At 43.0% G+C, this 25757-nt stretch overlaps 1 protein-coding gene and 1 pseudogene across 5 annotated transcripts in view; both read right to left on the bottom strand.

Annotated features, from left to right (window-relative positions):
* LOC145539701 (uncharacterized) overlaps positions 1–25757 on the bottom strand; it is a 48773-nt gene that overhangs the window by 7304 nt on the left and 15712 nt on the right. For all 5 annotated transcript variants that reach the window (XR_014077915.1, XM_081573701.1, XM_081573702.1 and 2 more), the window contains 4 exons: positions 14669–14764; positions 4229–4298; positions 3537–3693; positions 55–1932 (listed from right to left, as the gene is read on the bottom strand). Coding sequence is in view for 4 of the 5 variants with exons in the window: in XM_081573701.1 (XP_081429827.1) it covers positions 55–1932; positions 3537–3693; positions 4229–4298; positions 14669–14764 (2201 nt within the window). In the remaining variant the exon portion in view is untranslated. The remainder of the gene's footprint in view (positions 1–54; positions 1933–3536; positions 3694–4228; positions 4299–14668; positions 14765–25757) is intronic.
* On the bottom strand, positions 20157–21578 carry LOC145539706 (serine/threonine-protein kinase 38 pseudogene; annotated as a pseudogene).

Raw genomic sequence — 25757 nt, 5'->3', positions numbered from 1 at the left:
AAAGGGGAGGTTGGTAAGGGCTGGGCACAGGCTGTTCAGGCAGGGGTCACTCACCCACTTGTGACGGCAGATGCAGACAAGCAGCGACAGGAACAGGGACAGGAACAGGAACAGGACTGAGATGAGCACAGAGACCCAGAGAGGATTTTTGTAAAGCAGGCTATGGCTGACAACCTTGGGCACTAAGGTAATCTTCTCTGGGACAGCCCCATGTATTATTATCTCCTCTTCTGGGAAAAAATCAGGTATGGTCATCTCCTCCTCTGGCACAACCATGGGTGCTGTGGTCTCCTCTGTGACAACGGTGGGCACCGTGGTCTCCTCTTCTGGGAAAATGTTAGACATGGTGGTCTCCTCCTCTGGCACAACCATGGGTGCTGTGGTCTCCTCTGTGACAACGGTGGGCACCGTGGTCTCCTCTTCTGGGAAAATGTTAGACATGGTCGTCTCCTCCTCTGGCACAACCACGGGTGCTGTGGTCTCCTCTGTGACAACGGTGGGCACCATGGTCTCCTCTTCTGGGAAAATGTTAGACATGGTGGTCTCCTCCTCTGGCACAACCATGGGTGCTGTGGTCTCCTCTGTGACAATGGCGGGCACCGTGGTCTCCTCTTCTGGGAAAATGTTAGACATGGTTGTCTCCTCCTCTGGCACAACCACGGGTGCTGTGGTCTCCTCTGTGACAACGGTGGGCACCGTGGTCTCCTCTTCTGGGAAAATGTTAGACGCGGTCGTCTCCTCCTCTGGCACAACCATGGGTGCTGTGGTCTCCTCTGTGACAACGGCGGGCACCGTGGTCTCCTCTTCTGGGAAAATGTTAGGCATGGTGGTCTCCTCTGGCACAATCATGGGTGCTGTGGTCTCCTCTGTGACAATGGTGGGCACTGTGGTCTCCTCTTCTGGGAAAATGTTAGGCATGGTTGTCTCCTCCTCTGGCACAACCATGGGTGCTGTGGTTTCCTTTGTGACAATGGCGGGTACCATGGTCTCCTCTTCTGGGAAAATGTTAGGCATGGTCATCTCCTCTGGCACAACCATGGGTGCTGTGGTCTCCTCTGTGACAATGGTGGGCACTGTGGTCTCCTCTTCTGGGAAAATGTTAGGCATGGTCATCTCCTCCTCTGGCACAACCATGGGTGCTGTGGTCTCCTCTGTGACAATGGCAGGCACCGTGGTCTCCTCTTCTGGGAAAATGTTAGGCATGGTTGTCTCCTCCTCTGGCACAACCATGGGTGCTGTGGTCTCCTCTGTGACAATGGTGGGCATTGTGGTCTCCTTCTTTGGGATAGTCATGGGCACTGTGGTCTTATATTTTGGGAATGAGGGATATATGATCTCCTCTTCTGGGAACACCTCAGGAAATGTGGTCTCATCTTCTGGAGACATCTCTGGAAATGTGGTCTTATCTTCCGGGAACACCTCAGGAAATGTGGCCTCATTTTCTCGGAACACCTGAGGAAATGTGCTCTCATCTTCTGGGAACATCTGAGGAAATGTGGCCTCCTCTTCTGGGAACACCTCAGGAAATGTGGTCTCATCTTCTGGGACCACCTGAGGAAATGTCTCCTCTTCTGGGACCACCTGAGGAAATGTGATCTCATCTTCTGGGACCATCTGAGGAATTATCTCCTCCTCTGGGACATCCTCAGGTACTGTTGTCTCCTCCTCTGGAACAAAAGTACTCGCTGTTGTTGTCCTTGTGATAGTGGTAGGTACTTTGCTTGTTGCTGTGACAGTGGTAGGTACTCTGGTCGTTGTGACAGTGGTAGGTGGTGTGCTTGTTGTTGTGACAGTGGTAGGTACTGTGCTTATCATTGTGGCAACAGTAGGTACTGTGGTTGTCAGGAAAACAGTAGGCACTGTGGTCCTTATCGTGATCACTGTAGACAGTGTGATCACTGTTGATACAACCGTGGGCTCTGAAGGCTTAACCTATGGAAGGCACACAGGATTCTGAGGTTGGCCTGGGTGATCTCTTCTGGGGCACCCACCAACCATTTCCCACATTGGGTTTCCTGGTCTACCCAGGACCACATGTCCTCAGGTTGCTTCATCTACAGGGACCACAGTGGCACTAGCCTCTCTCCCCTACTTCCCAGCTCTGTGACCTCGGGCAAAGCTACTCTCTCTCTTTCTCGCTGAATCTCTATCTCCATGTCTGTGGTGAGGAAGTTAGTGATATTTGATGCATTAGAAAGAGGCTATAGAAAGTTCCAGCACAGGCCGGGTCCACATGGGATCTTAAGGAATGGGCTCTGTCCTCTTGTTCATAGCCAAGGGTGCATGAGCTGCATCCATGGACCTGCACTGCCCAGCCCTTCTCTCCGTCAGTGGCTTTGCTGGAGAGAAGCAGAAGGGAAGGGGAAAGAGTGAGCCTGTGCTCAGGAAATGGCAGTTTCTGTGTGACCCTGTGCTGTGGCCCAATGCCAGAGGTGGCTCCTGAGTTCTCTTCTCAATGTGCCTGTGGATGGGTGGTCCTCAGGTGGCAAGATTCCTGGTTGGGAAATGTGGGGGTTCGGTCTCAGGTCCCCAGGAAGATGGGCAGGGAGCAGGGGACACAGACACATATGGGGACTGTCACACTGCAAGAACACTCACCAGCTGGCACTAGACACAGGGGAAGTGGGATTAAGCACAGAATCCTTCTTCTCAAAGAAATTTCACTCCAGAGTGACAGGCTCTGCTGTTGCCCATGCCGGGCTGCTCCAGGCTAAGTGGTCTGGATGCCGTAGAGCTGGGAAAAGCAGCCCCTGGGAGCAGCAATTTTTTCCCAGTTTCCTCTTCCTGAGCTGAGCCCCAACCTCCCCACAGCCTTGCCAGCTCCCCAGGAAGAGAGGGCAGAGTCCCCCTGCAGAGGTCAGAGCCTGTTTGCACAGAGGGGCAGTGGAGGAGCATGAGAAAGGAGGAGAGGCAGAAGGGAGGCTGATGACTCACCCCTGCAAAGTGACCACCAGTGTTCCCCAAACAGACTTGGGAAGCCAGGGTTGTGATGGTCATGAGTGTGTTCAAAGCCCTGCCTGCTGCTGCACCAATGCAGTGAAGACACACCCTGACTGATCACGGTCATAGCTGTTCCCACCCTCCAGATCCCTAGGCTTGGGAGCCCAATTTGGAGAGCCCAAGGTTCTCAGAGGGCCTAGAATCTGTCTCCTAGTACACAATGTCTCAGCCTCTTACACTCAGCCTGGATGGAATCCAGCCTGGAGTCTTGAGCTCCCCACCACAAGGCCTGGACAGGGAGGTGGCATGGTGGGTCCAGGGTGGGCAGAACATCAACACCATTTGTGGAGTTGCTTAGAGCTTGAATTGGTCCCTTTGAAGTGCCTTCAGTGACACGTGGTTCACAGAGAGGGTAGAGTTTCTGCAAGGCCTGGACAGATGCCTTCAGCCTAGGTGTTCTTGTAGAAGGATTTGCTGTGATTTTTACAAACGTGATGAAGGGTTAAGGGCACCTATCTGGCAGTGGGATGCTGCCTGAGATGCCTGTCTCATAAACTACTCGCTTGGTCTTTCCCAAGGAATTTTACTCCACTTACCTCCTTTTTCCAGGTTTTGTCTTCCTCCATTTCTCCCTCCATCCACTGAGGTTCCTGCAGCCCCACCCTGTCATTCCCACAATCCTTGCCAGCAATTTTCAAGTCTTCATGTACAAAGGTGACACCATTGTTCAGGCTGTAATCAATGAAAACCTCCCTAAAGTACAGAAAGGCAGAGGGTAACCAAGAGATCAAAGAGACACAGCCCTTGGCTCCGTCCATAGCTCTCTCACGACAATGGCTTTGGCTATCAGCCATTTGGGGCTATCAGAGAGCAGTCAGCAGGGGTAAGGGGAGTTTATCCCCAAGCACCATGAGATTGACCTCTGCAGTGAAGGTTATCAGACAGTGAGGAGTCCTGAGTGGAGTCAGAGGTCCTCCTGGCCATGAGCTAAGTGACCAGGAACGGCTGTATTGTGTCATCATCCTGACTCCTCTGTATGTACAGGGAATGTTGCAGTCCCTTGGAAAAGCTGCCTGGAGCAAAGTTACCATACCTGGTTGCACAGCTTCTCCTGAATCTTTCACTTTGCAGAGCCCAGGCCACAGCGGGTCCCTGAGCTCCCTGAGGGACCACCAACCAGGCCAGGTGTGGATGATGCCCTGAGCTCTCCTGAGACAGATATGTGTTGCCCAGCAGAGGTGACTTCCTACATTCTTGGCCCAATGGCCCCCCAACCCTAAATACTTACTGTCCAGCCTTGTCAAATATATGTCCTGGGCAAATTAATTTTTCTTGATTGATAGAGATGGGTCTTTTTCCTAAAAAAAAAAAGACCACACAAAAATGTCATTGGACATGTCCATTCATTTGTCTTTCCCATTCTGTTTGCCCTTGGAAGCAGAGCCAACACTTGGGCAGAAGCAACTTTTCTTCTGACATGTACCATGTACCAAGCACTGAGCTCTGGTGTTTTGTTTTTTTAAACTTTATCTAAATACAGTTTACATAAAGTATTACCTAAGTTCCAAGTGTCCAATATGGTGATTCACAAATTTTAAAAGTTGTACTCCGTTTATAGTTGTTATATTAATAAAGGGCATTGATATTTAAAGGGAACAAAGTAGGCAGAGGCCCTGCTCTCAAGTGCCTGACGTTTGTGGGACTAGAGAGGGAGATAGACAATAAAGTAATAAACAATGAACAAAAAAATGTCAAAGTGAAAAGCGCTTTGATGTCAATAAACAAGGGAAGGAATAGGGAAGGAGAGGAAGGCACAGCTGCTTAGGAGTAGGTGACCTGTCCTGTCTTTTAGGGACACAGTTTCTCTTTAAGAGAAAGTGAAATATTTATACAGGACATGAAAGGATGTCTGGGATTTGCGTCATAATAATCAATTGTGAGAGTATCAGCAAAACCAGATTGGTCAGGGTTGATAATTATTGAAAGTAGGTAAGGCTGCTTCGGGGGCTCTATGCAACTTTTGCTACTTTTGTATGTTACTGAAGATTCTCATTAAAGATGAGGTGTATCTGAGGTGGGATTCCTGGAATGGAACCAGCTAAGGGGAAAGCCAGGGAACAATCTGGGGAAGAGGGTCCAGGCTGTAGGTACCTGTGCTGAGGCCTGAGGTAACTAGCTTAGCTTGTTGATGGAAAGAGAATGGGGCCTCATGGGGCCTGGGAAGGGATGTGGGCTTTAAGTACAGTGAGTGTGTCAAGGAGCTGGCCGGGTCCAGGTGAGTTTGGACACAGAAGAAGCAGGACCTGCAATTGGCCTAGATGTGGGATGAGAGCAAAGAGTAGTCAAGGACGACACGCAAGTTAGTGAGCAGAGCATTTGGGTGGGTGGTGGCTGTAACTCAGTTCTCAGATTAGCTCTGAAGTTCTTCCCTGGGTTCCCCTTCATTTATGCTGATATTGAAACATACCACCAAGTATATTTAGGGGGAAAGATTTGTGTCTGAGGGATAGGATGGTTGGATTAGAGTAAAAAAAATTCCCAAGGTAATGTGGTGTAATCTCCATAGTGTTCATAGAGTAGGGAGAGTGAAGTGATGGCAGGCACCTCTCATAGTGAGGACTGAGAAAAGCATGGTTGGTTGCTGAAGAGTTTTCTTTTCCTTTTAATTGTAGTTTTGTTTTGTTTCTTTACAATATTTTTTTTTTAATAAATTTATTTATTTTAGTTGGGGGCTAATTACTTTACAGTATTGTAATAGTTTTTGCCATACATTGACATGAATCAGCCATGGGTTTACATGTGTTCCCCTTCCTGGACCCCCCACCCACCTCCCTCCCCATCCCATCCCTCTGGGTCATCCCATTACCCCGGCCCTGAGCCCTTGTCTCATGCATCGAACATGGAATGGTGTTCTGTTTCACATATGATAATATACATGTTTCAATGCTATTCTCCCAGAACGTCCCACCCTCACCTTCTCCCTCAGAGTCCATAAAATTGTTCTATGCATCTGTGTCTCTTATTCTTTACAATATTATACTAGTTTCAGAGGACAAGATGGTTGGATGGCATCACTGACTCAAAGAACATGAGTTTGAGCAAACTCGGGGAGATGGTGAAGGACAGGGAAGCCTGGCATGCTGCAGTCCATGGGGTTGCAAAGAGTAGGATACGACTAAATGACTGAACAACAACAACAATAATCTCAGGGGTATTGTCTAGTGATTCAAATTTTTAATAGATTATGCTGCATTTAAAAGTATTACAAAATATTGGCTACATTTCTTGTGCTTACAATATATCCTGTAGCTTATTATACACAGCAGTTTGTACTTCTTAACCCCTACACCTGGATCTTGCCTCTCCCCATTTCCCTCTTCCCTCTAGCTACCACTAGTTTGTTCTCTATATCTGTGAGTCTGTTTCTGTTTTGTTATATTCAACCATTTTTTTCAATTTTAGATACCATGTATAAGTGCTAATACACAGTATTTACCTTTTTCTGTCTGACTTCAGTTAGCATAATATCCTCTAGATCCATCTATGTTATTTCAAATTGTAGAATTTAATCATTTTTCATGGCTGAGTAATATTTCCTTGCGTATGTGGATATATACCACACCTTCTTTATCTATTCATCTGTTGAGGGACACTTAGGTGGCTTCCATATCTTGTCTATTATAAATAATGCTGCTGTGAACATTAGGGTATACGTATCTTTTCAAATTACTGTTTTTGTTTTTTTCAGATAATATATCCAATAGAGGAATTGCTGGATCGTATGGTAATTCTATTCTTACTTTAATGAGGAATCTCTATATTGCTTTCCCTAGTGACTGCATCAAGTCACAATTCCATCAACAGTACACTAGGCTTCACTTTTCTCCACATCCTGCCCAACATGTGCTAATAGCTATTTTGACATGTGTGAGGTGACATCTCATGGTGGTTTTGACTTACATAATTGGTGATGTTGGTAATCTGTTTATGTACCTATTGGTTATCTGTGTATCTTACATGGAAAATTATTTGTTGAGGTTTTCTGCCCATTTTAACCTGTTTTTATTTTTTGATGTTGAAGTGTATGAGCTATTTATATATTCTGGATAGTGACTCCTTATTAGTCATACCATTTGCAAATATTTTCTCTTTCAGTAGGTTGTCTTTTCATTTTGTCAATCATTTATTTTGCTGTGAAAAAGATTTTAAGTTTAATTTGGTCCCATTTGTGTATTTTTTATTTCTTTTTCATTGCCTTAGGAGACTGGTCCAAAAAGGTATTGCTACAATTTGTGTCAAAGAATATTCTATGTTTTCTTTTAGGCGTTGTATGGTTTCAGGTATTATACTTACATCTTTAATGCATTTTTAGTTTTTTATTTTTTTGGTATATGATGAGAGGAAATGTTCTAATGTCATTCTTTTTTTTGTGCAGCTGTCCAATTTTTCCAGCACCACATACTGAAGAGATTGACTTTTCTCCATCATATATTCTTGCCTCCTTTGTCATAGATTAAGTAGTGGCCACAGGATTGGAAGAGGTCAGTTTTCATTCCAAAGAAAGGCAATGCCAAAGAATGTTCAAACTACCACACAATTGCACTCATCTCACACATCAGCAAAGTAACGCTCAAAATTCTCCAAGCTAGCCTTCAACAGTATGTGAACTGAGAACTTCCAGATGTTCGAGCTGGATTTGGAAAACACAGAGGAACCAGAGATCAAATTGACAACATCCATAGGATCATAGAAAGAGCAAGAGAATTCCAGAAAAACATCTACTTCTGCTTCATTGATTACACTAAAGCCTTTGACTGTGTGGATCACAACAAACTGTGGAAAATCCTTAAAGAGATGGGAATACCAGGCCACCTGACCTGCCTCCTGAGAAATCTGTATGCAAGTCAAGAAGCAACAGTTAGAACCAGATATGGAACAACAGGCTGGTTCCAAGTTGGGAAAGGAGTACATCAAGGCTGTATATTGTCACCTTGCCTATTTAACTTATATGCAGAGTACATTATGCAAAATGCCAGACTGGATGAAGCACAAGCTTGAATCAAGATTGCAGAGAGAAATATCAGTAACCTCAGATATGCAGATAACACCACCCTTATACAGAAAGCAAAGAGGAACTAAAGAGCCTCTTGATGAAACTGAAAGAGAAGTGTGAAAACCTGGCTTAAAACTTAACATTAAAAAAACTAAGATCATGGCATCTGGTCCCATCACTTCATGGCAAATAGATAGGAAAACAATGGAAACAGTGAGAGACTTTGTTTCCTTGGGCTCCAAAATCACTGCAGATGGTGACTGCAGCCAGGAAATTAAAAGACACTTGCTCCTTGGAAGAAAAGCTATGACAAACCTAGACAGCATATTAAAAAGCAGAGACATTACTTTACCAACAAAGGTCAGTCTAGTCAAAGCTATGGTTTTTCCAGTAGTCATGTATGGATTTGAGAGTTGGACCATAAAGAAAGCTGAACGCCAAAGAATTGATGCTTTTGAACTGTGGTGCTGGAGAAGACTCTTGAGAGTCCCTTGGACTGCAAGGAGATCAAACCAGTTCATCCTAAAGGAAGTCAATCTTGAATATTCATTGGAAGGACTGATGCTGAAGCTGAAACTCCAACACTTTGACCACCTGATGGGAAGAGCTGACTCATTGGAAAAGACCCTGATGCTGGGAAAGATTGAAGGCAGGAGAAGAAGGGGATGACAGAAAATGAGATGGTTGGATGGCATCACCGAGTTGATGGATGTGAGTTTGAGCAAACTCTGGGAGTTGGTGATGGACAGGGAAGCTTGGCGTGCTGCAGTCCATGGGGTTGCAAAGAGTTGGACACAACTGAGCAACTGAACTGACCATATGTGCATGCGTTTATTTCTGGGATCTCTACACTGTTCCATGGATCTTTGTGCCAATTTTTGTGTCATTATCCTGCTGTCTTGATTGCTGAAGCTTGTGGTATTGCCTGAACACAGGAAGCATGATATTTCTAGCTTTGTTCTTTTTCCTCAAGTTTACATTGGCTATTCTTTTTTATTTATTTATTTTGTGGTCCCATTTAGAAATTTTCCAATAAGAAATTTTAGGATTACTTATTTTTGTGAAAAATGTCAGAGATTTTTTCCTAGGAATTACATTAAATTTGTAGATTGCCTTGTGTAGCATGGACATTTTAACAATATTAATTCTTCCATTTCATGAACATGGCTTTTCTTTCCATTTGTGTTTTCACTTTCTTTCATCAGTGTCTGGTAGTTTCAAGTATAGGTCTTTGACCTTCTTGGTAAGTTTATACTTAGGTATTTCATTCTTTTCGATGCAGTTGTAAATAGGATTGTTTTCTTTAATTCTCTCTGATAGTTTATTATTGGGCTTCTCTGATAACTCAGTTGGTAAAGAATCCGCCTGCAATGCCGGAGACCTCTGTTTGATTCCTGGATCGGGAAGATCCACTGGAGAAGGGATAGGCTACCCACTCCAGTATCCTTGGGCTTCCCTTGTGGCTCAGCTGCTAAAGGATCTGCCTGCAATGCAGGAGACTTGGGTTCAATCCATGGGTTGGGAAGATTCCCTGGAGAAGCCAGTCCAAGGGGTCCCAAAGAGTTGGACATGGCTGAGTGACTTTCCTTTCACTTTCTGATAATTTATTATTAGTGTATAGAAATGCAACAAATTTCTGCATATTAATCTTGCATCATGCAACTTTATTGACTTCATTTATTAGTTTTAGTGGCTCTTTTGGTGGAGTTTCTTTTTTTTTTTATATCATTTTCTGTATATAGTATCATGTCATCTGCAGATAGTGACAGATTTATTTGTTATTCCAATTTGGATGTCTTTTACTTCATTTTTTGTGTGTTCTCTGTGCCTAGGCCTTCCAATATATGTTAAATAGAAGTGATAAGAGTGTGCATCCTTGTCTTGTTCCTGATTTTAAAAGAAAACCTTTCACATTTTCACTAATCTGTATTATGTCAGTCGTGGGATGGCCATAAATAACTTTTATTTAACTGAGATATGCTCTCCCTTTGATGAGGGTTTTTTTTTTTTTTAGTCATGAGATGGATATTGAATTTCGCCAAATGCTTTTTCTGTGTCTATTGAGATCATCATGTGATTTTTATCCTTTTTTTTCTTTCTGTTGTTAGTGTGGTGAATTATACTCATTGATTTGTGGATACTGAATTGTTCTTACATCCCTGAAATAAATCTCAATGGATTATGATGTTTAATCCTTTTTTATATATTGTTGAATTCAGTTGGCTAATATTTTGTTGAGCTTTTTCATCTATACTCATCAGAGATATTGGCCCATAATTTTCTTTTTCTGTAGTGACCATGTCTACTTGGGTAATGGTGATCTTGTAGAATGATTTTGGGAGTGTTGCCTCCCCTTCAGTGTTTTGAAATAGTTTCAGAAGGAGACGTATTAGCTCTTCTGTGTAAGTTTGGTAGAATTCACTTGTAAAGCCATGTCATCTTGGACTTGCGCTTGCTGGGAGTGTTTTGATCACATATTCAATTTCAATACTAGCGGTCAGTCTGTGCAGTTGATCTATTTCTTCCTCATTCAATCTTAGAAGATTACATGTTTCCAGAAATTTATCAGTTTCTTCTTGATTGTCCAATTTGTTGGCATACAACTGGTTGTAATATTCCCTTATGACTTTTTGTATCACTGTGATATCAATTGTGATTTCTCCTCTCTTACTTCTTGTTTCAGTTCTTTCTCTTTTATTTTTGTTTTTTTTTTGCCACTTTTATTTTTTAATTGAAGGATAATTGCTTTGCAGACTTTTGTTGTTTTGTCAAACATCAACAAGAATCAGCCATAGGTACACCCATGTCCCCTCCCTCCTAAACATCCCTCCCATCTCCCTCCCCATCCCATCCTTCTAGATTGTCACAGAGCTCCTGTTTGAATCCTGAGTCATACAGCAAATTCTCATTGGCTATCTATTTTACATATGGTATTGTAAGTTCCCATGTTACACTCTCCATACATCTCACCCTCTCCCTCCTCCCCTCCCACTGTGTCCATAGTCTGTTCTCTATGTCTGTTTCTCCATTGCTGCCCTGCAAGTAAATTCATCAGTACTATCTTTTAAGATTCCATATATATGCATCAGTATACAATATTTATATTTCTCTTTCTGACTTACTTCACTCTGTATGATAGGCTCTAGGTTCGTCCACCTCATTAAAACTGACTCAGTAATCAGAAATCTTCTAACAAACAAAAGCCCAGGACCAGAGGGCTTCACAGCTGAATTCTACCAAAAATTTAGAGAAGAGCTAACACCTATCCTACTCAAACTCTTCCAGAAAATTGCAGAGGAAAGTAAACTTCCAAACTCATTCTGTTAGGCCACCATCACCCTAATACCACAACCTGACAAAGATGTCACAAAAAAAGAAAACTACAGACCAATATCACTGATGAATATAGAGGCAAAAATCCTTAACAAAATCTTAGCAAACAGAATCCAACAACATATTAAAAAGATCATGCATCATGACCAAGTGGGCTTTATCCCAGGGATGCAAGGATTCTTCAATATCCACAAATCAATCAATGTAATACACCACATAAACAAATTGAAAAATAAAAACCATATGATTATTTCAATAGATGCAGAGACAGCCTTTGACAAAATTCAACATGCATTTATGATAAAAACCCTCCAAAAAGCAGGAATAGAAGGAAAATACCTCAACACAATAAAAGCTATATATGACAAACCCACAGCAAACATTATACAAAATGGTGAAAAACTGAAAGCATTTCCCCTAAAGTCAGGAACAAGACAAAGGTGCCCTCTCTCACCACTACTATTCAACATAGTTTTGGAAGTTTTGGCCACAGCAGTCAGAGCAGAAAAAGAAATAAAAGGAATCCAGATCGGAAAAGAAGAAGTAAAACTGTCACTGTTTGCAGATGACATGATCCTCTACATAGAAAACCCTAAAGACTCCATCAGAAAATTACTAGAGCTAATCATTGAATATAGTAAACTTGCAGGATATAAAATTAACACACAGAAATCCCTTGCATTCCTATACACTAACAATGAGAAAACAGAAAGAGAAATTAAGGAAACAATTCTATTCACCATCGCAATGAAAAGAATAAAATACTTAGGAATATATCTACCTAAAGAAACAAAAAACCTATATATAGAAAACTATAAAACACTAGTGAAAGAAATCAAAGAGGACACAAGTAGATGGAGAAACATATCATGTTCACGGATAGGAAGAATCAATATAGTGAAAATGAGTATACTACCCAAAGCAATCTATAGATTCAATGCAAGCTCTATCAAGCTACCAATGGTATTTTTCACAGAACTAGAACAAACAATTTCACAATTTGTATGGAAATACAAAAAACCTCAAATAGCCAAAGCAATCTTGAGAAAGAAGAATGGAACTGGCGGAATCAACCTGCCTGACTTCAGGCTCTACTACAAAGCCACAGTCATCAAGACAGTATGGTACTGGCACAAGGACAGAAATATAGATCAAAGGAACAAAATAGAAAGCCCAGAGATAAATCCACGCACCTACCGACACCTTATCTTCGACAAAGGAGGCAAGAATATACAATGGAGAAAAGACAATCTCTTTAACAAGTGGTGCTGGGAAAACTGGTCAACCACTTGTAAAAGAATGAAACTACAACACTTTCTAACACCATACACAAAAATAAACTCAAAATGGATTAAAGATCTAAACGTAAGACCAGAAACTAAACACCATACACAAAAATAAACTCAAAATGGATTAAAGATCTAAACGTAAGACCAGAGACTATAAAACTCCTAGAGGAAAACATAGGCAAAACACTCTCTGACATAAACCACAGCAGGATCCTCTATGACCCACCTCCCAGAATATTGGAAATAAAAGCAAAAATAAACAAATGGGACCTAATTAAAATTAAAAGCTTTTGCACAACAAAGGAAACTATAAGCAAGGTGAAAAGATAGCCTTCAGAATGGGAGAAAATAATAGCAAACAAAGCAATGGACAAACAATTAATCTCAAAAATATACAAGCAACTCCTGAAGCTCAATTCCAGAAAAATAAACGACCCAATCAAAAAGTGGGCCAAAGAACTAAACAAACACTTCTCTAAAGAAGACATTCAGATGGCTAACAAACACATGAAAAGATGCTCAACATCACTCATTATCAGAGAAATGCAAATCAAAACCACCATGAGGTACCATTTCACGCCCATCAGAATGGCTGCTATCCGAATGTCTACAAGCAATAAATGCTGGAGAAGGTGTGGAGAAAAGGGTACCCTTTTACACTGTTGGTGGGAATGCAAGCTAGTACAGCCACTATGGAGAACAGTGTGGAGATTCCTCAAAAAACTGGAAATAGAACTACCATATGACCCAGCAATCCCATGCTGGGCATACACACTGAGGAAACCAGAATTGAAAGAGACATGTGTACCCCGATGTTCATCGCAGCACTGTTTATAGTAGCCAGGATATGGAAGCAGCCTAGATGTCCATCAGCAGATGAATGGAGAAGGAAGCTGTGGTACATATACACAATGGAATATTACTCAGCCATTAGAAAGAATACATTTGAATCAGTTCTAATGAAGTGGATGAAACTGGAGCCTATTATACAGAGTGAAGTAAGCCAGAAAGAAAAACACCAATACAGTATACTAACACATATATATGGTATTTAGTTAATCGGTAAAGATAACCCTGTATACGAGACATCAAAAGAGACACAGATAAATAGAACAGTATTATGGACTCTGATGATATGGGAGAATGGCACTGAAGCATGTAAATTATCATATGTGAAACGAATCGCCAGTCCAGGTTTGATGCATGATACACGGTGCTTGGGGTTGGTGCACCAGGATGACCTGGAGGGATGGAATGGGGAGGGAGGTGGGAGGGGGGTTCTGGAAGGGGAACACATGTACACCCATGGTGGACTCATGTCAATGTATGGCAAAACAAATACAATATTGTAAAGTTAAAAAATAGATAAATAAACTAATAAAAAAAATAAAACTGATTCAGATGCTTTCCTTTTCAATGGCTGTGTAGTATTCCATTGTATACATGTACCACAGCTTCTTTATCCATTCATCTGTTGATGGCCATCTAGGTTGCTTCCATGTTCTAGCTATTGTAAATAGTATTGCAATGAACATTCGGGTACATGTGTCTTTTTCAATTTTGGTTTCCTCAGGTTATATGCCTAGTAGTGGGATTGCTGGTTCATATGGTAGTTTTATTTCTAGTTTTTAAAGGAATCCCCATTTCGTCTTCCATAGTGGCTGTATCAATTTATACTCCCACCAGCAATGCAACAGGGTTCCATTTTCCCCACACTGTCTCCAGCATTTATTGTTTGCAAACTTTTTGATGATGGCCATTCTGTGATTCAGTCCTTTCTCTTTTTTTCTTGATGAGTCTGGCTATAGGTTTATCCATCAACTTTATTATTTCAAAAAAGATCTTGATGTCCTAGGAGACTGATTACTTACTAGCTTTGCATATGAAGGGTGAGGCTTCCAGCTAAGTCTCTTCCTCCACTTGTTCATTCTGCCTTTATTCTTACAGTATCTACAGCGAGTGGGCAGCAAGGACTTTGAAAGTTTGGTTGGATGAAAGGAATGCAGTGTGTTGTGCAATATTTCTAACTTGGCGTACCAAGGGGGTTACTTACCATAGACTTTGCTGGGGCCCAGTTGATATCTGCAAACAATTTCATCCTTCCTTTTTTGATGTAGGCCAGATGCAGAAAATGTCACTTCATAGGCTACTGCAAGAGTAACATCCAAAGGTCGGTATTAGGAGGGGCTCAGTGCTCTCTTCCCTCTGACCTCACAGTTACAGAATTTCACCCAAAACTGAACTCCCAAGTGGTTTCTATGAGGAAGCAGCTCTGTCTGAACCAAACTCCAGTTACCTTCTGTGCAAGATCCTCAGCTGGTATCGCTGAGGGTCCACTCTGAGGATACTGGGCTGGGTTTTGAGTGCTTGGGGTGCTGCTACAAACCCCTCTGAACAGTTGAGCTAAAAGATACCCAATCTCATACCCTCCACAGGGGCAAATCCAGACCCTGAAAAGCCATGCTCTTCCTTAAGTGGTATAGACAGTTCTGGCCACTGAAAATCAGAGGAACCAAAACAACATAGGCTGAAGAGAGTCCTGACCTTTGTTTGAGTTGAGCACAAAAGCCTGGTGCTTGTGGGGTTTTCTGACACTTGAGGGTTTGTTTCACCTCCCTATGTTTCTCTGTGTCTATGGCAGGCTAGAGACCTCAGGAGCAAAATCTGGACCTGGCTGAGGCATGCAATGAAGCAAGGACCCTACACAGGAAAATCCCCCCTGGAGAGTAAAATCCTGTCTTAGCTGTGGTTCTGAAGTCTGCTGTGACTATTCTTCCCCTCCTTCTTCATGTGCCTCACACAACGCCCTACCCCCACCACAGTGATTCAGCAAGCACTTCCTTTGGCCAAGGTGGTAGACACTGATATGCAGTTCTGGGCCATAGCCCCTCGCCAGACTACTGGGTCCCCAGTGGTGTTTCCTGGCAACTGAAACAAATACAAGGGGATCCAGAGAGGGCAGGTCGGGGGCCGGCCCCTGGGGAGCTGGCCAGGATAAGTGCAGGTCATCCTACTGCAAGTCCATGGTCTTTAGCCTCCACCCCTGCATCCTGGCCCAGCTTGGCTAATTCCAATCGCATATACTTGATTTGCCCAAGATCAATTAACTTGAGAAGCATTCCTCAGAAATGCCAGCACAGCCTTGGACCTGGCAGTCCTGATTCCTCCTGCTTCAGATGTTCCTGTAGCTTCCATCAGATCAAGGTGGGGTTTGCAAATTCTCTTTTGAAGTAAATAGATTCTTGGCCTGCTACCACATTTTGATAAACTTTTGGAAGCATAAACCCCCACAGGGGACCTGGTGGTCCCAGCCTCGTGGTGAAGATTGAGCCCAGCCTCTTCTTCCATGGGGGTGCCTGGAGGCAGGGCAGCAGCAGAGGTCAGGGCTGGCTGATAATCTAGCACACAGACCATACTGGCTTCCTCAGGAGCAGTGCACACTGCCCTCCACCTGAGTGCTTCCTTCCTCCTTGGATCTCCTGCTGCCTTCAGCCCTGCTCAGGTGCTGCTCAGCTTTGCAACAGAGTCCCTCTGTCCCGTGCACTGCTGCTCTCAAAGGATGGCTTCTGAGTTCTGGCAAGTCTCCAAACTGGAAGGCAGGGTGATGGTTTCAATATTTCAGCAAAAGAAACTTTCAGATAAAGGACTGTTGTTTTGTCTAGAAAGCTGTCCCTTTTTCTTCCCAAATTTCTACCCATTGTACCTTAATTCATCCAACAGTATCAGCCATGGGAAGAAAATGAAGTGATAGGAAGGTCTAAAATTGGCTTCCAGGGCTGTATTTGCTGCATTTTCGCATATAGTTCACTCCCCACCAGCTCTCACATGGCAGAAAGACTGACAGTCCCTGGAAGGGAGACTGATCCTTTCTGGAATGGAAAGCTTTCTCTCTGAAAGAAAACAATACCCCAGGCCACCGGAGGGTTCCAAAGAGCTGGGAATGCAGGCCTCTCCCTGAGAAGGCTGATGGAGATGAGCAGGAAGAGGACATCTAACTTGCTTGAGACTGACTAGGGTACACAGATGAATGTGACCTGCTCTGGGGAGGGCAGGTCTGGAGCACCATATGCTGAGCGGCATATCCACTTTAAGAGAAACTGGACTTTGACCAATTGTTACCTGGCTCTCCACTTAAGGCAGAAATTCTACTTTGGTCTTGATCGAGGGAATTCCTTTCCCAAGTTCACAGGGTGGTAAATATCAGGATGGTCCTACAGTATGACTTCTAGTATCAACCTGTTAGGAATAATCTGAATATTGACCAAGGGAGACTAATGAAAGACACTGGCCCATCCATGCAATAGAATACTGTACATAAAGTTGGAAAATTCTATGTACTACAAGATCCTATTAATTTAAAAATATCCTTGTAAAGTATATTTAGGTAGGAGTTACATATAAAAGAGGAATTCTTTGTGGTTCTTATCTCTGGACACATTAGGTTGGGACAAGGGGGGACCTTATCATGGTGGAAGGGCAGCCTCTACCCAGGCTGGTTGCAGGAGTGTCCCACGCTACATGAGCACAGTGTGTCCTGCCTTCATCCCTCAGGTTCTCCTGCTCCACACAGCCCCCAGAGAGGGGCTCTGGCAGACTCAGAGTAGGACACCAGACCTCAGAGGGAAGCCTTGCTCTGTGTGGTTTCCTACTATGGCCTCCAATGCTGGGCCTCACCTGCTGGGCTTCTTGCAGACAGTCACTCTGGTCTGGTCACATACAGGAAAAAGCGTGAGCAGGTAGTGCCTCCAGCCTGCCTTCCAGGGTCAAATCCCAAGCAAATCCCAAACAACACACAGCAGCGGTGAATCTCCAAACCACAGTGTCAAATGCCCCAGGCCAGACCCTGGGCTCATTCCATATGAGTCACTGAAGACAAGTTCTAAAGCAGCAAATTAGCCTTTGGAGGAAGAAATCAGGGAGCAGCTGCCTCCAGGGGGTGAGGGCAGGGATTTCCTCGGAAGGGAGTTGAGAGGACATTCTGGGGCAACTCTGGTGTTCTGAGTCTTCATGTGTGTTTTTGTCAGAACTCATCAAGTGATACACTTAAGTCTGCTGCATTTCAAAAAGAGAATCTTAACAAAATTTTTTTCCAAATTAAAGATGTGTGTTGCGATAGCCTGGTGACTGTAATTTTTTTAAACTTAATTTTTTTTGTTTTAAACATTTTATTTTGTATTAGGGTATAGCCGGTTAACAATGTTGTGATACTTTTGGCTCAACAGTGAAGGCATTCAGCCATACATATACATGTATCCATTCTCCCCCAAACTCTCCTCTTATCCAAGCTGCTGCTTAATGTTGAGCAGCGTTCCTTGTACTATACAGTAGGTCCTTGTTGGCTATCCATCTTAAATATAGTAGTGTGTACATATCTATCTCAAACTCCCTAACTATCCCTTCCTTCAGCAACCATCAGTTCGTTCTCTAAATCTCTGAGCCCATGTTTTGTAAGTAAATTTATTTGTATTTCTTTTTAGATTCCATATATAAGGTATGACACTGTATATTTCTCCTTCTTTGTTTGATTTACTTCACTCAGTATAACAATCTCTAGGTTCATCCATGTTGCTGCAAATGGCATGATTTCATTCTTTTTAATGGCTGAATAATATTCCATTGTATATATGAATCAGGTCTTCTTTTTTTTTTTTTTTAATACAATTGCTTTCACACAGCTTATTCAGAAGTTTAAAAGTTAAAATGTGGGCATCCCCCCCCACCTCAAAAAATATCCCATGCCACTTTCCAACATATAGACTATCACCCTCCTATTCTCATTACCCATGCTTACCACACACTCTTGAAAAGCACATGGGGTCAAGATCTCAACTATTTGGTAATCCAAACAAACTACATAGTTATACAAAAGATTCTCACTTCTTTGTCACCAGCAAGCATGACTGAAAGAATAAGGGGCAAACACATTATCTTCATCCAGAGTTAACATTTCCCTAAAATTCTTTTTCCTTCCTCTAAGTCATTAAAACCCAAAGCAGTTTCACTTACTACTGTAACTTTGATATTCCTTTTCTTTTTTTTTTTCCCTGAATGACTAAGTTAGGACATACTTTTCTTTCATAGATGATGTTTACAACCTCAAGACTGGCAGGAAGCAGTCTCCCAGTTGTGACTTGACCATAACACTTTGCAATAGGCAAAGTTACCACATAGGTGCAATTGACTCTTTAAGAGTCATAAAAATTTTTTAAAGCAATAATGCATTAATATGGAGCCTCCATATTTTTCTGATGCAGCGAAAGTTCTCTAAAGGTGGCGGCAGCTGTGAAAGAAAAGGCACTTCATGCTAAAATTCAGAGGGTCTCTCTTCAGAGACCACCCCAGCAGAGAGGCCTGGTCAGCCCAGGCCTGCAGGTGACCCTTTAGGGTGGAGAGGACTATCCCCCAGGAAGGCATCTGCAAAGGAAACATTTGTAATCATGATTCCAAGGCAAAATGGTTACTTAAAATTGGGAGAGGAGACACACTAAGAATACAAATACGGTTGCACCAGAGATTGAGGAGTGAACTGTACAAGGATCTGTAGGCTGGCCCTGCACGTTGTACTGGGCTGGTTCCCTCACCGCTTGCAAGGAGGTCCTGGAGACGGAATAGGAGCAGCACCTTAGCCAAGTAGGTTCCAGTCCTCCTGCTTCTGCCCGGGATCCCCCTGCTGTGTTCCCAGGAATGAGCCAAGGTCCTATTGGCAGCACTTGTGGGTATTGCTGGTCTATGGCAATATCCAAAGGGATTTTCTGATACAGATGTGAAGAGAAAGTAAGGCTTTTCCACATGATCTGAGACTCCTTGGTGATGCCCAGCAGACTTTGGGCCTTCTAAGAGCAACAATGGATCAAGCTGGCATCCTTCATCAACACTCATAAAAGCAGCATGAGTATTTTAGATGGGCAGGGGCAAAAAAATCAAAATGGATTGAGGGTCTTTATCCAAGTACCATAAATAAAGTGCATCATGATTGGAGGCTATAAAAAGCCACTTGCCAGAGGCTGAGGTGTGGGGAGAAACCACCATAGCCACCCATTCAGAATGATGGATCATTTCCTTCAGCCAGAATGCTGGCTGCTGATGCTCTTTATTGCTATATTTCCTTTAGTACTACGAACTTTTAACCATAAAGGAGAAAAATACTTAGTGGTCTTGACAGGAAGCATGTCACTGAATCACAGAACTGGCTGATAATAAGTTTATGTTACAGTCTCAAAGTTGGATGATGGCTGTTTTTCTCCTTCATTCTGATAAACTTAGGAAAATTTGAGTTTTTTTTTTAAAACATCAGGTTGGCTCATGAAGCTTCTAAAGAAGCAGGACAGCTGTTCATGGCCAATATAGTAGAAACAGTTGTCTTTGTTCTACTAGTCAGCAGATGTATTATGGAAGAGAATCCACTTATTATCACCATGTTCACCATGACACGTTGGTGGGTTCCATAAACTTCCTGGAAACTCTTTCAAAAAAATATGTGAGAAGAAAACCATGATGTTGTACAAAGAACTGCTTGATTTAGGATCCCATTTCAAGGAAAACTATTTTGCTGCTTTCATGTAGGAAGGTATTGCCCCCTCCATCTCCCCGCCAGCAGGCCCTCAAAGTGCTTGTAGGTATAACTGATGAAGACCCAGTCTTTGTTCTTGTAGTCTGTCTCAGGGTGATTACTTGTTGCCACTGTTGGCTTAATATCAGATTCTGTTGGCAGAATATCAGATCCTGGAAACTCATCAAAGTTTGAGGTATCATCAATGCTTTTGATTTCAGTAGATATTGCAGCAGCCCTCTCTCTGATACGTTCTCAGTCAACACCTTCAAAAAAAAGAATTATTTTTGATTTCCTCAACTCCAGGGGCTCCAATTCTATGTTCCCATTCACAGCAGAATCTCAAAATTAGATCCTTGGCTTTCTCAGAAACAGGAACTTCTGGAGGAAAAGTCAAAGTTTCTTTCCAGTTCATCACTTTCTCATATGTCTCTTGAGGGGTCTCAGAACAGAAAGGTGGGTAGCCAATGAGTATTTCATACTTGATCACCCTCAGCGACCACCAATCACAGAGCTTATTGTACCCGGTCTGCATGAACACCTCAGGAGCAATGTAGTCAGGAGTGACTACTGTGGAGAAGGCTAGCTGACATCTATTTCTTTTCCAGGTTTCTGCTTTTTGGAATTCAGGTTGTGAAAAGTGAAATCACTGGGGAGGCTGTGGTTCAGATTCCTATAAAATTCTGTCCTATGTGCTTTTTTCAGTCCTGTGCAAAGGCCAAACTCAGAAAGCTTCACATGGCCCTTGCTGTCCAGGAGAAGGTTGTCTGGTTTGACGTCTCTGTGGATGAATCCAAGTTGGTGAATAGAGTCTATGGCTAACACTGTTTCTGCTATATAAAACTGAGTCTCCTCTTCTGTCAGTGTGTCTTTTTTCATCAACAGGGTCATCATGTCCCCTCCAGGCAGGAACTCCATGATTAGGTAGAAATTTAGCTTATCCTGAAAACTACAGAACATTTTCACAACCTGCAAACTGCCTCCACTAGAATGTCACGCTCTGCACGAATGTGGCCAACCTGCTCTTTTTCAAGCATATCTTCTTTACGAAGTATTTTCATTGCATACACATGGCCCATATCTTTCTTCTGAACAAGCCCCACCTCACCAAAGGCTCCTCTGCCTATTACTTTTAAGGACTCAAAATCTTCCAGTCCAAGTCTTGTTCTCTTCAAACGAAGAAACTCTGTTTCCTTCCGAGCTTGCGCTGATCTCTGGAGTCGTTTCTCTTTTTTCTTGAGGCCTTCTTCTCCCATCACCTTTTCTAACTTCTTTTGTCTCATTTCTTATTCCTCATGTTGAGCAATAAGGTTGCTATAAAAATTCTCCAGTGTCACTTTGGTCATTGTCACCCTTTCCTTTGTGTGACTATTCATGGACGAGCCAGGTGTTGAGCCTGTCATTCCCATGGCGAAGCCCCAAGGGAGGCAGGGCTGGGGGCGGCGAACAGCCGCAGCCGCTGGCCGGGCCAGCGGTCTCGATGTGCCGATGTGCTGATGTGCAAAGAGGCAAAACACCAGCAGCTGCCAGCCTACCAGAGGAGGGGAGGGGATGCGTTAGCAACTCTGAAGTAGGGGCCGAGGGGCGGTTGCGGGTAAAGACTACAGGAAGATCCCCAACTGCCAGAAAAGACGTCAAGCGCAGGGGCCAAGGCTGCCCAGTCCCCCACTGCGGAGACAGGCGGGTGCGGCCAGGGCGCCAGACAGCGCAAGCGTGACTTCCCCGGAGTCCCGGTGGCGAGGATTCCGGGTCTGAGGGAGCGCCCCCCCGCCTCTCCCCGCCTTATTCTAGCCGGAGAGGCCGGGTGAGCGCAGAAGTGTGAGAAGTGGGGCCTTCTTCTCTTCTTTATCCATTCATCTGTTGGTGGACATTTTGGGGGCTTGCATATCTTAGCTACTGTAAGCAGTGCCATAATGAACATTGGGGTGCATGTATTCTTTCAGATCATGGTTTTCTCTGGATTTATGCCCAGGAGTGGGATTGCAGGGTCATATAGTAGCTCTATTTTTATTTTCTTAAGGAACCTCCATACTGTTCTCCACCATGGCTATACGGATTTACATTACTGCCAACTGTGTAGGAGGGTTCCCTTCTCTCCACACCTTCTCCAGCACTTATTGTTTGTTGCAGATTTTTTGAAGGCTGGTGTGAGATGATGCATCATTGTAGGTTTGATTTGCATTTCTCTAGTAATTAGTGATATTGAGCATCTTTCATGTGTTTGTTGGCTATCTATATGTCTTCTTTGGAGAAATGTGTGTTTAGATCTTCTGCCCATTTGTTGATTGGGTTGTTTGTTTTGATACTATTTTGTTCAGTTGTTAAGTGGTGCCTGACTCTTTGTGATCCTGTCAACTGCAGCATGCCAGGCTTCCCTGTCCTTCACACTGTCTCCAGGAGTTAGCTCAAACTCATGTATATTGAGTCAGTGATGCCTTGCAACCATCTCATCCTCTATCATCCTCTTCTATCCCCTTCAATCTTTCCCAGCATCAGTCTTTTCCAATGAGTCAGCTCTTTGCATCGGGTGGCCAAAGTATTGGAGCTTCAGCTTCAGCATCAGTCCTTCCAATGGATATTCAGGACTGATTTCCTTTAGGATTGACTGGTTGGATCTCCTTGCTGTCCAAGGGACACTCAAGAGTCTTCTCCAACACCACAGTTCAAAAGTATCAATTCTTTGGCTCTTAGCTTTCTTTATGGATGTGTGAGGTCCAACTCTCACATCCATTACATGATTACTGGAAAAACCATAGCTTTGACTATATGGACCTTCGTCAGCAAAGTGATGTCTGCTTTTTAATACACTGTCTAGATCTGTCATAGCTTTTCTTCCAAGGAGCAAGCATTTTTTAATCTCATGGCTGCAGTCATCATCTGCAGTGATTTTGGAGCCCAAGAAAACAAAGTTTGTTACTGTTTTCATTGTTTCCCCATCTATTTGCCATGAAATGATGTGACCAGATGCTGTGATCTTAGTTTTTTGAAAACTGAGTTTTAAGCCAGCTTTTTCACTCTCCTCCTTCACCTTCGTCAAGAGGCTCTTTAATTCCTCCTCGCTTTCTGCCATTATAGTGGCATCATCTGCATATCTGAGGTTGTTGATATTTCTCCCAGCAATCTTGATTCATCCAGCCTGGCATTTCGCATGATGTACTCTGCATGTAAGTTAAATAAGCAGGGTGACAATATACAGCCTTGACATACTCCTTTCCCAATTTTGAACCCAGTCCATTGTTCCATGTCTGGTTCTAACTGTTGCTTCTTGTCCTGCATACAGGTTTCTCAGCAGACAGGTAAAGTGGTCTAGTATTCCCATCTCTTTAAGAATTTTTCACAGTTTTTTGTGATCTACACAAAGGCTCTAGTGTACTCAATGAATCAGAAGTAGATGTGTTTTTTGGAATTCCCTTGCTTTTTCTATGATTTAGTGGATGTTGGCAATTTGGTCTCTGGTTCTTCTACCTTTTCTAAATCTAGCTTGTACATCTGAAATTTCTTGCCTCACGTACTGCTGAAGACTAGCTTGAAAGATTATGAGCATAATCTTGTGAAATGAGTGCATTTGTACAGGAGTTTGAACATTCTCTGGCATTGCCTTTTTTGGGGATTGAAATGAAAACTGAACTTTTCCAGTTCTATGGCCACTGCTGAGTCTTCCAAATTTGCTGGCAAATTGAGTGCAGCACTTTCACAGCATCATTTTTTTAGGATTTGAAAGATCTCAACTGGAATTCCATCACCTCCTCTAGCTTTATTTGTAGTAGTGCTTCCTAACACCCACTTGACTTCACACTCCAGAATGTCTGACTCTAGGTGAGTGACCACACCATAGTGGTTGTCTGGATCGTTGAGGTTTTTTTTGTACAGTTTTTCTGTGTATTCTTGCCACCTCCTCTTAATCCCTTCTGCTTCTGTTAGGTCCATACATTTCTGTCATTTATTGTGCACATCTTTGTGTGAAATGTTCCCTTGATATCTCTAATTTTCTTGAAGAGATCTCTAGTCTTTGCCATTCTCTTGTTTTCCTCTATTTCTTTGCATCATTCACTTAAGGAAGCCTTTCTTATCTCTCCTTGCTTTTCTCTGGAACTCTGCATTCAGTTGGCTATGTCTTTCCCTTTCTCTCTTGCCTTTCAATTCTCTTCTTTTCTCAGCTATTTGTAATGCCTCCTCATACAACCACTTTGCCTTTTGCTTTTCTTTTTCTTGGGGATGACTTTGGTCACCACCTCCTGTACAACGTTATGAACCTCCATCTATAGATCTTCAGGCACTTCTGTCTACCTGATCTAATCCCTTGAATCTATTTGTCAACTCCACTGTATAATCACAAGGGATTTGATTTAGGTCATACATGAATGGCCTAGCAGTTTTCCCTACTTTCTTCAATTTAACCCTGAATTTTGCAATACAGACCTGATGATCTGAGCCACAGTCAGCTCCAGGTCTTGTTTTTGCTGATTGTATAAAGTTTTTCCACCTTCGGCTACAAAGAATATAATCAATTTGATTTTGGTATTGACCATCTGTTGATGTCCATGTGTAGTATTGTCTCTTGTATTGTTGGAAGAGGGTGCTTGCTATGACCAATGTGTTCTCTTGGCAAAACTCTGTTAGCCTTTGCCCTGCTTCATGTTGTACTCCAAGGCCAAACTTGCCTGTTACTCCAGATATCTCTTGACTTCCTAATTTTCATTCCAGTCTTCTATGATGAAAAGGACATCTTTTATGTGGTGTTAGTTCTGTAAAGTCTTGTAGCCCTTCATAAAACCACTCAACTTCAGCTTCTCTGGCATTAGTGGTTGGGGTATAGACTTGGATTACTGTGATGTTGAATGGATTGCCTTGGAAATGAATTGAGATCACTCTGTCATTTCTGAGATTGCACCCAAACACTGCATTTTGGGCTCTTTTGTTGACTATGAGGGCTACTCCATTTCTTCTAAGGGATTCTTGCCCACAGTAGTAGATGTAATGGTCACCTAAATTAAATTCGCCCATTCCCGTCCACTTAAGCTCACTGATTCCTGAAATGTCGGTATTCACTCTTGCCATCGCCTTCTTGACCACATCCAATTTACCTTGATTCATGAACCTAACATTCCAGGTTCCTATGCAATGTTATTCTTACAGCATTGGACTTTACTTTCACCACCAGACACATCCACAACTGAAAGACATTTTCACTTTACCCTAGCCTGTTCATTCTTTCTGGAGCTGTTTCTTTGCTCTTCCCCGATAGCATATTGGACACCTACTGACATGGGGGAACTCATCTTCCTGTGTCATATCTTTTTGCCTTTTCATTGTGTTCATTGGGTTCTTGTCACAAGAAGACTGAAGTAGTTTGCCATTCCCTTCTCCAGTAGATGATATTTTGTCAGGCCCTGAATAGCAGGGACATGCCCTTCATCTGCTCCATGTAGCCAGACAACATGACATGCCCAGTGCCCCAGATGTCCCACTGCTGGAGCTGTTTGTAAATTTTGGAGACTAATCGCTTGATCACATTATTTGCAAATATTTTCTCCCAGTCTGTGGGTTGTCTTTTCATTTTGTTTCTTATTTCCTTTGCTGTTAAAAGACTTTT

Source organism: Giraffa tippelskirchi, chromosome 2 (assembly GCF_054371585.1).
Source record: "Giraffa tippelskirchi isolate mGirTip1 chromosome 2, T2T-mGirTip1v1.2.pri, whole genome shotgun sequence".
Taxonomy (NCBI): domain Eukaryota; kingdom Metazoa; phylum Chordata; class Mammalia; order Artiodactyla; family Giraffidae; genus Giraffa; species Giraffa tippelskirchi.
Note: the sequence above shows the minus strand (reverse complement) of the source record. Positions and strands in the feature narration are given on the sequence as shown.